Raw genomic sequence first — 12909 nt, forward strand, 5'->3', positions numbered from 1 at the left:
AATAGTTTAATCACTGAGACGATCTGTACAAAAGACCCCTCACCGGGGCCCGGAACCTCCATTTGAGCTTTGTGCTTTCATTACATCCGTTTTTCCAAGCCACAGCTACACTCAAGAGAAGTACGCAATTAGTCAGATGAGCTTGGGCGAGTATTAGATTTTAACTGGCACAGCCCGGCCTTGGCACAATAACCCAGAGCTGAGGTAAGAAAGAATGAAACACTATTTGTCTCTCTCTATTACTGTCTCCTGAATCTTACTGTTGATTTAAACAGTAGTACAACCTTGGACCCTTTGTTCTTCCTCAGGATGGTGTGACTGACTCACTGTGACTGGGTTTTGGTACCAGGTGTCTCTATTGATTTCCTTTTTCACTCGAGACTCTTTAATGCAGACTGGATACTCACTACGACACAGGGACACAGGCTGCCTATTTGTATTATCTAGGTTGTAGGAAGAAAACAAATAGCAGAAGCCACAGCAGCTGCTTTAAAAAGGTAAGTCTGGGCAGGATGTGAAGATGCAACTAATAATCCTCTGAGCTTTATTTTTAATTTAATCTAACACTAAATTTAAAAACTATGTAATGTTTTAACAAAATCACCAACTTGCATCTCTGCTTACTAAAAGCCAAATAAGGAGAACAAAGAGGAACCAACTTCAGCCAATAGAGAAAAAATGAAAAATGCTGCACAGCAATAGAAAAATGTTTAACTGGCTCGTAAAGTTAAGCATATCAGGTGAACCACTTCTACATTTTTCACTGGTTGATGTAATTGGAGACCTTGCAGCTCAAGCATAAGAACAGTTGTACTCGTGCGAAAAATGAAACACACTCCATCACCAAGCATGTAGCTTACTGACTGCTGTGGACACACATTGTGTGCTTCACCTGCCTGTGAACGTGCATGCTACACAGCTACTGTCACAGATAACGCCACATGCTACAGGCAGATAAACACATGAGCTGGTTCATAAGTTGGTCTTTTCCTGCACCTCCACCTTCTGCTGCATGTTTTGTGCTGTCTGTCTTTTCTGCAGGGCCGTGTGTGTCAAAAGGTGGTAAGCTGGTATTAAAAACTGATCCTGTAACCAGCAAAATACAGAAGAACACGCTTAGAAATAAAAGGTTACAACTCACTGTTGGACAGTTGGTTAGTTGTGGATCATTGAATAGTTAGGGCCTGTGTCCACTGTTAAGTCTGATTCAGATAGCTCTGTTACCTTGATATTTGCTTTCAATCTATATCATTTACAAAAAAACAAAAACAAAACAAAACAAAACAAAAAAGAATCACAGTGTAGGATTAGCAGGAGCTCTCAACCTGGATCCCAGGAGAAACTGTAGTTCTCACAAAAGCATGTGTTTAGTTACGTCTTTTAACAGACCTTGTTGAGTAAGAGGAGATCAGAAGTCCCAGCTCTTCTTGATTTTGTTTGATCAGTGATAAAGAAGTGGTGCCCAAAAGCGGAACTATTGTTAACCCATCAAAAAAATGACATATGCCAAAGGCGTTACTATACAGAAGATGTTGAGGGTTGATCTGATTTGTTTTATGGAAATACAAAAACATAGAAACAGATAGAGGACCCATCAATGGACCCAGACCCTCAAACAAGAATGAGCAGCACTCATTCTATATTTTTTTTAATCCAAGCTAAAAACAGTGTGTTTGTGACTTTTGACTGTTCAAAGTCACTGATGATCGAAAAGAGACATTAAGCACGCTCCCTTCACAAGCCAGCTTGCTTTCAGCCCTCACCCTTGCAAGTTTTAAATGCTCCTTGACTTCAGGAGTTTTAGGATGCAAGACTACATCTGTTGCCACTATTCTCAAATGTCCGTGAAACTTGTACATATCCCTACTAACTCTTCCAATCCTCAGCTCTGAGGCCCCGTTACACAACGTTTCACCTGAAGATCAACGTTTCAATTTGAAAAAAATCTGCGTTTACACTGAAACGCAGAGGGACTGAAAACGTTGTAGTAAGCATGCCAGGCCTGCAGGTGGTGCTATAACTATCTTGTCCAGAAGCCGCTTTTGGGAGATCTCCACTGAAGTACAGTTGAGCTGATCATCTGGTATATTGGGGTATACTAAGTTAAAAAGTGGAGCAACAGATACACATTTTGTATGAAGACAGTCAGCAGATTCAGCAGATTCAGCAGCACAAGCACAACACGGTAGTTCATGACAATCGTAACAACGGTACTGTTGTACTGTTGTATGCACTCGAAAACGCCATGGCAACGGTGACGGCAGCATTTCAGAAAAATCCCACTCTGGAGGCCTTTTCCAAAAGTTTGCTTTTCAGGTCGATGAAACGTTGTTTCTGTGTAAACACGAGGCTGAAACGCAACAAAACTTTTGCGTTTCAGTCTAAAACCGTTGTCGTGTCAACGGCCCCTGAATGTAATGTCTGCTAATAGTATTAAATAGAGGGATAACCCTCTACTTGACGGCAGTTAAGTTTGTGTGCTACTACTTTTGTCAAAGATTTATGTAACAATGTAGACAAATGGTGTCACCTCCATTTGAAGCTGGAGATGACTTTTAGCAAAACAACATGTTTACCTCTCAACCTGTACTCTCCCTTCACACGTGTATGAGGGTTGCTGACAGAGGGATAGGACCAGTGTGGAAGAAGTTGGTTTTTAATTAAAAAATAGACTTTTAAAAGAGCCCAACTGTTCAGAAAAACTTTGATTGTTTGTATCTCTTCTAAAAAAAACAAAGTACACCACATCTGATATCCTTTCCTAGACTGGAGATCACCAGCCAGTTTCTTCCGTTATCGTGAAGCCCTTCTTTTCAAACAAGTCATGTGGAGCTGTACCATGCAGTGGGATTGAAAACTTGTCATCTATAGCTGTTTGCACCACCAGCACGGTTATTTACAGCATCACACCATCTGTGTACACTGTATAAAATTGAAGCAAATCAATTGCAAGCAGCCTTCACAGAGTCTGTGATGGAGTTGCTGACTACTGAGGACTGAGTCAAACACTGTGGGAACATTTTGTCTCAAGAGAAGGGAGGGTATGCTTCACACTCCTACAGTGTGCAGCAAGAGTATACTCTTCTTAAGTAAACACCATCCTAATACACACACAAACACTGGTAAATACACAACTGCTGTCAGTGATGTTTGGGAAAACATCAAATGTCATGTCTAAATATAGAACAGAGATATTTCTCCTAAATCCAATCACTGCTGGACTTCATGTAGTTGGGTTATGGTTTTTTTTATCATCCAAAAGAAGTAATCAGTAGATAACCAGCATGAAATATCCAGCTAACTTCAAGCTTCAGACCAGAATGAGCAAAAAGCTGAAAGAGCAGAAGTTCAAATATAAAATAACAAAACGAAGGCTGAGTTCGACCCATGAATTATTCAAGAACAATCACAGGGAACGTGGAAGGATGTCACTGGCCACTGAAAGCTGCTGAGGCAGATGGAGGAGCAGTGTCTGGGTGAGTGAGGGGAGGGGAGGGGTAATGAGAGCCTCTGGGATGTGGCAGGGCTCAGACAGAGAGGAGGAGAGACGAGGAGGGGGCAGGAGAGGAGGAAACGGGCATGGGGATTTTCTTTTGTGTGGACCTAAGGGGTGGGGATGGGTGGAGTAGTGGTGGGGGAATAAAAACCAGGTAGCATGAAGATAGAGGAGCGATGAGAGGGTGCGTGACAAGTGCCAAAGCCTTGTCGACAAGCAAGAGCCCAGACCTTTCCATGGGTTTCAATAATTGATGCAGCTTCTGCAGCGTGCCATCTTTTTAAAGCAGCAAGTGTGTGGGGACTGTGTGTCTGTGTGCGCTTCTGCAAATTTGAAGTGTGTGACCTAATTGTGAGTATGCGAGCGATTTCCGCCCATCAATATCCAGCACTGTACCTCTGTGATATTTGATTGATGAGTGAGAAATGAGCTGATGGAGCTTTGTGAAAATGATGGCAGAGCAGAATAGAGCTGCCAAAAAGGAGATCTATGTCTCTCTGCTGCTTCCAATGCTCTTCTCCTGAATGTTAATACAGGTCTGATCGGCCTCAGTGGACCCAACAACCCCACATTCTCTTAAACCCTGCAGCCAAGGCCGTTAAAGAAATTAGATTTTGCAGCAGAACAACACAGTGCCCCACTCAGGCCGCAAGATTTTCTTTCCCCTTGTCTCAATTCAAGGCCACCTGTGAGTACATGTACATGACAGAGATGGATCTCTTTGTGCTGTCCCAGCTGCAGCAGGGGCTGGGTTCCTCCTCCATTAGCATGCACTCCACCCTGCAACCCACATAACATTCTGCATGCTCTACATCACTCACTCTCTCCTCCTTCACCTCGCACTGTCTCCTCTTTCTCAAATCATCTGCCGTGCCAGGGCAGTCCCTCCTCTCCTCCTCTCTCTCAATCTGTTCCACCGCGCTCCCTCTCTATTTTTCCTCCTTCCTTTTCTGAACATGGAGGACAAGTGTTATCACCACTCTGCAGATGTTTTCTCCTCTGAAACCTCCCACTGGCTGCGGCAAGGCCAAACATCTCGTTTCGGCCAATGCAGCATTAAACTTTTTCTTTTTTCCAACGCTATTATGCTTACTGATATCTCTGGCCTGCAAGACTCTGGAGAGCCGCTACAGCTGGATGTGATCATGACGGCTGTGCTGGTATCTCAATCCCTCTAGGTGACAGCGGACAAACTTATAACATGTGCAAAAAACGCAGTGCTAGCACAGCATCCAAAAAAGCAGCCCCATCTGGGCTTCATGTTTTGCAGACACGGGTTAAAACAATCTGTAAAACCTGCAAGTTAAAGCTCGAAACAGCCCCATGAATCTACATATATGTCAAATCTGACATTCAGTAGGAGAGATAATCAAAGGTAACATAATCTGTGGAAATAAACTTTCATCTTCTTTCTTTTTAAAGGTTAATCCTTGATTATTCGTAACCTAGAAACAGCCCTGCAGTCTGGAGAAGCAAAAAAAAAAAGAGAGAGCTCATCAAATGCAGCGCACCTTCTTTTACATGAAAGTTCGAGAGATGAAACAAAGTGATGAGCCTTACAACCAACATCACACAATTTAGAACTGAAAATAATTCACTTTAAAACTGGGATGCAAGGTCTGAAATATTTCTGGAGAAGAGCGGGAATCTTATAAAACAGGATTTAGTAGTTAACTGAATTTGTTTTAATTCATCCTCACTCAAGTTTGTCTCTTCATGACACCAACTCAGATCCCTAAAACTTGAGTATCAGACACTGCGAAGTACACACATTGATTCCAGGTGGAGAAACACAAACTGCTGAGAGTTTGCCAGTTTTGATTGATGCCTCAGATACACCAGATATGTCTGTAGTCTGACTCCATTCTGTTGTGAGTTGACTGCGTTTCTCAACTTACACCGGCTGTGTGTTCAGTCCAAGCCATATGACTGACAGACAAGTCTCTCTTTATTCATGTTGGGCTGTAAAACCTTAAACCTGTTGACTCCTGGTCTGGCTCCGCTCATTTTGTGGTTTGTCGCCGTGGTCAAGCTAAATACGAACTAATTTTGTTTTATTTGGAGATCACTCTGTGTTTTTAGGTAATTTCCTGTCACGACTTCCTGTCTCACTTGTTCGTCTCCACGACGAATTTATGTGTCACAGCTCTCCGTCTGGCAAAAATAGGATGGCTGCGTTTTACCTGTGACCTGACGAACCAGCCACACAGACAGACTGCAACAAAACAAATCCAGTGTAAATTGACACATTGACTTGAATGGAAACCGGTGTATTTCAGCCGTAATACCCCCCTTCTAACAGCACATTGTTCCTGTTTATTGACTGACATAATCATTAACCTGAAGCAGGTAAAATCAGGTTACACTATTTGACCAATGGAACAACTCACATGCTTGTGCTGCATTGAAGGCAGTACCAGCGGTTAATATTATACTGAGGAGCAAGGAAGAAGCAATCAAATTTTGGAGGTGATCCGGATCACCATCTGGATCCAGGATTCTTTTTAAAGGATTCTTTATCATTGTGGGATAGGGCTGTTCACCATATGTGTATATAACTCCATGATAAATGGTTGGATTGCTTTGTAAATTAATACAAGACAAGGTCATCATAATTTCTGACAGATGTAAAAGTATGATCCACATCCTGCCAATATTCTGGATACTAAGATCTGGAATATGAAATATGTACTGGGTCATCATAATTTTCAAGACTGTCAGGTAACAAATTATAGAACAAACCTGCAACTAACACCAAATTGTAGCAGACAGTCTGCTGAAAGGGAGTATAACATTAAAGTAGGACTAAAGTATTGTATGACAATCACAATATGCTTGGTGGAGGTCCGCGTTCTCTGAGTGCTTTTCTAGTTTAATCTTATTTAGCAGATGTATTTTTCTAGGAGTAGTTGTGATAAAACAGAGAAAATTTCAGGGAGATTTCATGCCGTGAGACCCTGAGCACAAACGGATACTTTTTTTTTATTTCCAACACTGACTCCTTCAGCAACATACGCCAGAATTGGGCATGGAGAAAACTACACTGTAACCACCCAGAATGAGGCGCTGTTTCAGTAAAGTTGATTGCAAAAATGGCTCACAAGGGGCAGTAATGTCTTCCATCCATGTGTCACTTCTCCTAACAGCTCAATTGCAAAGCCACATTTCCAGGCCTTGTTTCATCCAACTAGTGTTGCTCTCATATCACAATGACTCTGCAGGATTTAATCCAGGTCCTGTGTGTGTGTGTGTGTGTGTGTGTGTGTGTGTGTGTGTGTGTGTGTGTGTGTGTGTGTGTGTGTGTGTGTGTGTGTGTGTGTGTGTGTGTGTGTGTGTGTGTGCTGCATTTGAAAACCTTGGAGATAAAGCCTGGTTGGAGAGAACAGGGGAGAAACATGTGATACATTAAAATGATATGTTTTATGCCCAGTGGCACACGGATACAAGCAGAGAACAGCGAGCACACGGGAATCCATTAGTGGAACCCGATTATCTCCTGGCTCTGAAATTAATTAAGTGAGTGTAGGGCAGCGTGTGTGCGCATGTGTATTATGTGTGTGTGTATGTGTGTGTGTGTGTGTGTAAGAGAGAGAGAGAGAGAGAGAGAGAGAGAGGGAGGGGAAATCTGGTTGTCCTTATCTTTTTTTAAATCCTCTTGTATTACTGCAGTGAAAGGCAGATGGGGGTGGGAAGTGCGTGATCTCTATATTCCAGCACAGGACCTGAAATTGCTGTTGTCTGAGGTGATGATGGGGGTTTACACATGCAGCAACTTTGTGACTCAACATTTCCATGTAATCTTCTTCATACCCAAATGTCCTGACCTCCTGCTATTTCCTTCCCTAGTCTCTCCCTCCCTTTCCTTCCTCTCTGCTGTATGCGTCCCCAGACCTTCAGAGCTTCCTGAAACTTGTAAAAACAGGAGGTTTGTTTCTGCGTCTGATGCTACTGTGCTAGTGGAATGCCTCTCAGCTGGAATGCAGTGTTCAGGCTCAGGTTCACACTGCGGGCATTTATCTCGATAAGTACAGAACTGGCGGACTAAAGCTGAGCATATCTGTAGCCCCAACCCTCCCCCTCCTTCCTCTCTGTATGAAATGTTGCTGCACACAGGAACAATCAGAGTGGGATTGCTTTCGTAAATCAGATTTCCCTCTGAAGCTGGAAGCAGCAGCCTGGCGATGTTTTGTTGACATCAGTGTGTAACCAAATGTTTATGACTATACAGAGCAGGTCTTGGTTGTATCACAATCTACATGAAAAGACAAAAGAATCAACATTTTAGATTTATCTCTGCAGCACTACGTTTACATGCAGTCAGTAACCCTTTCATATTTGGAATACTAGCAATAACCCAGTTGTGCAAGGGCCATGTAAACACCAATAACCTTTTTTCAAAACTGGAATATGCTCATATCCTGGTTTTTAAAACCCCCCCAAATCACCCCTGGGTTACTCCTTTTCAAACCCCAATATTTGATCATGTATACGTTTATCGGGATATCCCTATCGAAAGGACCATTAATGAGCGTTCTGCGCATGTTCTATTCACAAGGATTCTTGGTCTTTTGAGTACAGGAAGTCCTGCTGCTGTTGTTGTTTTTATCATTGTTGTTGTTGCTATAGATACAGTAAGAAAAAGCAGAAATTATGCATATTGCTTCATGATGTACTCCGTGCGTCAATATGTTATTAGTGCGTTGTTGTTTTGATCGGGATACCATGGGAAAAAGGAATAACCTGTTTTCTCAAGCATGTAAACGACTTAGTCTGAATGTTTAAAAAAACAGAATATTACCCTTAACCTGAATATTGACTGCATGTAAATGTAGCCACTGTTTCAGTTCTACCTCTTCTTATATGAATATGTTCCAAGAAATATATCTAAAGGACTGCAAAAGACAAAATTGTATTTATTCTTTGTTTTTTTTTTTCTTGCCAGTGTGGTTCATTACTGCAATTTCATTTCTCACATGCTTCTGTCAAAGCAGCGTACCGACAGTAAGACCATACATGCAGGGATCTGGACAACAACAAGAGTCAACAACACAAATAGCTTCCAGTCTGATTGGACAGGGGCTGACAGTCATCTGCTCAAGTGGTTGAAACTAATGGTAAAATTCTAGGGATGCACAATATTGGATTTTTGCCGATATCCGAAATGCCGATATATAGAAACCCCTTTTGGCCGATACCAATACCAATAATCACAAGTTTGTTTGTTTTTTTCACTGTAAAGAAAGCTAAGTCTATCCTGTACTGGAATTTATATGTTACTCTTATTGTGACTGTCTTATTTGTTTAAGAAATACACATAAAACAAGACAAAAAACATTTGATTTTACCATAAATTAGAAATGTATTATTTTTCAAACTCAAGACATTCAGTATTGAAATACAGAAAAATAATTTCTTTAGATCACATGAACTTTAAATGTACAATGCATTTTTAAACATAACCAAGTTGCATTTGATTATTTTAGAGCTACTGTAACAACCTGGTGACAGACACAGAGCTCTGCAGTGCAAATAAATGAAGCGCTACATTTTATTTAAGGAGCTTATTTTTCAGATGGAAAATAATAATAATCCTAACTGAATAGCACCTTATCGGCTGTGCCTATCAGCAGAATTTTTTAGATCTGCAGATACTGACAAACGTGTTTTTAAGCTTTTATCTGCCGATACCGATATTGTGCCGATAATATCATGCATCCCAAAAAAATACCTGTTCAGGTTTGAAGATTTATGTGTGAATATGTCAGCTCGTCTTTGGGGAATGATAATGTTGTTTGCTGTCCATCCACTGGACATGAACTATGCAACTAAATAGGATAAGATATTTTTTATCAATACATTTGGAGGAATTTGATTTTTTTTTTTACCTGAATCATGCTACTGCACCTCAGTGTGTACCTATACGGTGCTCAGGAAATTATGCTAACACCTCTCTAGCTATCAGCTCAAACCCCAGTCTTGGTTCATGTCAGGACTTGAACCAACAACCCGACAGGTGCCAAACCAAGTCCCTATGGACTGAGCCATTGTCCCCCCTGAATCAGTTTAGTAAGAAAATAACAGATACCAACAGTGACTGAATAAAACACTGATGTAGTCCCGCAATAATTCCTGAGGAGGTACCCCGAAGACCAACAAATGCTGATTCAGTCTAACTTTTCGTCAACCTATAGAGACATGCAAAGTGGTTATCATCGTACAGCCAGTTCCAGGTTCTGCTACGCTCTCAGCTTGGTGTGCACACAAAACCATGATGGCTGAGTTCGAGTATGTGTACACATACTGGAATCAGAGACAGCAAAGGTCAAGCAGCTGTGGATCATACTGTGATTATTGCAAAAATGAAAAGAGGGGAGGCATCAGACGAGTTGCGATGTGAGGCAGCTAAATGTTACCACGCAGACCCATTACAAACCCAATAGTTTGTGCTGTTTTGACCTTTAGCAAGATTTCTGAGGAGGTTACATGAGGGTACATGCGTACGCATCTGCATAGATACAGGGCTACACAAACTTGCAGCTCAATCAAATATAACACTGTATACAGTCAAAATGGTTAAGTTAAAAGATAGAAAAGGAGAAGAAGACAAAACCTCACGCCTTGGTGTTTGAATAAAAAAGGAACTGAGCTGTTAAGACTACATATTGACTATCCCTATAATATAATACATATAATATCTGAGTTTTTGACGCAAGCCTCAAGTGGACACAGAAGAAACTACAGGTTTTCGCACTTCTTTTATCATCTTCACTTATCAACACTGGAGATAAATGCTAATTAATGTGATATGAAGTGACAAAGACATAAATGTTAATTGCACTTGTGATCAATATATCTACCACGCCTAAAAACTGTGATCTTATAGTACTAATTGTAAAATGACAGTAGTTGGAAAACCAAATTCTTGCAAAAATGATCCATAGAGATCCAAGTGCCGCCAGCACAGCAGCCCACTCATTTGCATTCACTTAGCTATGAAAAAAATGTTTGGTGGTATGTAACAGGACTGAATCTATAACAGCCGTCTGACATATGTCATCTCTCTATATAACGTGTAATATTTCCCCTCCCCCTGAGGTACTGTTAATTCACACTAAAGAAAATACTGGGCTAATTGTGGTGCTACACCCAGAAACCCACTACTGTAAAGAGTAAAGGCATGGATGTCCTCTGCTTGTACAAAGGCTACAGAAAAGAATATTACAACATAAAATAAAACCTAATTTTATACAATCCAGAGTTATGAATTTTAATGAATGTCAGACTACATGATGTGAGGCGGTTGTTTCTGTCATCTTTCATGCATGATCTCTCAAATCAAAAGGGGAACTGTCCGGTGTGCCAATTAGCTAAATGCTTCAGGGCCGTGAGAGGTAAGTGCTATTACAGCTGAGATACCTGGGAGGCCATTACTGCAACTTGACATATGTGACAACCTGGCATCAGTGTGTCTGTGCAGTCAACAGGGAGGATGCTGATTGTGGATTTTCCTGTTTAAAGCTATTGTGGCTTCACTGAACCAGAGCACTGGGTGGAAATTCAATTTAAAAGCTTGATTATATTTCCATCTGACGTTGTCTGAACGCAGTAGCAAATTAAAATACTGGACTATAAAAGAGAGATCAAAACAAATTTGTCCACTCAAACATTTCAGCTGAAGGAATTAGGAGTAAATTAAGGGGAGCTGACAGTTTTATTAGGACTAATACCACAGTTTAATCCAGCCTACAAACCCTCTCACAGTGTAATCTTCAGTGTAAACCTTCATGGGCAGGTCTACTTGTATGAGGCTAAAGCCTGTTTCTCAGCATAGCAGTAATCCCACTAAGGCTCTTAGAGAAGTGAAATTATTTCAGAATGAAAGGAGAGGCTTTATGACTGTTAGAGACCCCACTGTGAAAGATAGCTAATAAATAAACAGCTGAGAAAATCTACTTTAGCTTGAGGAGACTCAATCAATGGCCACTTTTCCTGCACTGGATCTCAGACACAGGTTCGTTCACATGTAATTTCCAGGTGGGAAAGTACATTTGACCTGCTGGGACATCATGACTCATCCTCCCTCCCTCCCTTCCTCTTCCTCCTCCACCTTCACACAGCACCTCCAACACACCGCCCTGCTCCTACCTACTCACAAGTCATCCATGCTCCAACCTGAATTCACGTCTCAGGCGTACCTCAGGAGGAAGATGATGAAAGACTGATAAGTTATTGAGAAATAAAGGTTGCCTTCGTCACAGTGTCTGCTGTACAGTCGTGACAAGACGGGGAAGGTGAAAGCAGCTGGTGGCCTCATTGATCTGCTGCTCTGTACAAGAGCCTTTAACTATCTCCTGTCTGGATATTGATGGAGACAGATGCCAATAGGTTGACCCCATATCTCTCATTAGTATACCCAGGATGGTACTGCGTGTTCAATGATAAATCAAAGTCATCTCCTTATGGAGGGTCACATGCACTTCAGGAAACAATGTCTTAAGAAAAAATGGCATACACGAGGAAGATTAACTAGAGAAAATCTGATAACAGTTTATGTTTGGATCAATTCTAAGTATCTTTTCATTAAGATGGAGAAACAGACTCCATCCTGCACCAGCTCCCCTCTCTAGAACGGATGCGAGCTGATTTCCTTCTCTGACAAGGCCAGATGGGATGCAGTGAGATGGGATTTGATCTCCATCCACTTTCCACAGTGCAACAAAAAGAAAAGGCCTGTGTGACATTTTTCATACAGGCCCAGACTTGACGCAGCGAGTCAAAAATACAGTAAACCACAGCCTCTTTCATGTGTGTCCTGGTTGAGAGACTCCACTTGCACCTTAGGGGAAGATTTGGATTTTATCCCTGTTACTATTTGCGTGTTTTTGTGGACATTGTGCGTCATTACTCGTGTTGACACAGGAACGGTGCTCGAGGATGCATTTACAAATTAAACGTGCCCCAGATAAGGATGCATGTCAGCAAAATAAAGATAGGAGCGACTATATTCGTGGCGTGTGTTATCACGACATATGAGAAAAACAGCAATTAGTCTGAAACACATAAGCCAGACTGGAAGCGAAATCTCAATGCGCCATCGGTACATCGTTTGATTCTTACCTCGACATGTTCCCACGCGCAGTAGGACAGAACAGCCATCAATATAGGTACTGCGGTATGTCCCATTTTCTCGCCTCCTTTTGTCTCCTTAATTGTCACGAAGTTGCAGTTATTAAATAAATGACACCAACATACGCTGTCTGGTTACATCAGCTAGAGTGATGGACACTGCGTTCGTCCTGCGATATCTCCTGCGTCTGCGTCTTGCTCGCTCGCTCGTGCCAACGGGCTCTCTCCAATGGCAGCCTGGGATTTTCTGTGGATGAAGTCTGACAGAACCAAGCCCTGTTTCTGCG

At 41.7% G+C, this 12909-nt stretch overlaps 1 protein-coding gene across 3 annotated transcripts in view; it reads right to left on the reverse strand.

Moving 5' to 3' along the window:
* The window catches only part of aplp1 (amyloid beta (A4) precursor-like protein 1), a 42278-nt gene extending 29382 nt beyond the window's left edge, over positions 1-12896 (reverse strand). Inside the window, exon 1 of one of the 3 annotated variants that reach the window (XM_074682979.1) lies at positions 12614-12896. In XM_074682979.1, the coding sequence (XP_074539080.1) occupies positions 12614-12679 (66 nt within the window). In that variant the 5' untranslated portion in view covers positions 12680-12896. The remainder of the gene's footprint in view (positions 1-12613) is intronic. The other 2 variants (XM_074682977.1, XM_074682978.1) reach the window with 2 other exon arrangements.
* Positions 12897-12909: the final 13 nt, after the last annotated feature.

Source organism: Halichoeres trimaculatus, unplaced genomic scaffold, assembly GCF_033239565.1.
Source record: "Halichoeres trimaculatus isolate MK-OKI-2021-1 unplaced genomic scaffold, fHalTri1.1 fHalTri1_scaffold_12, whole genome shotgun sequence".
NCBI classification, from domain to species: domain Eukaryota; kingdom Metazoa; phylum Chordata; class Actinopteri; order Labriformes; family Labridae; genus Halichoeres; species Halichoeres trimaculatus.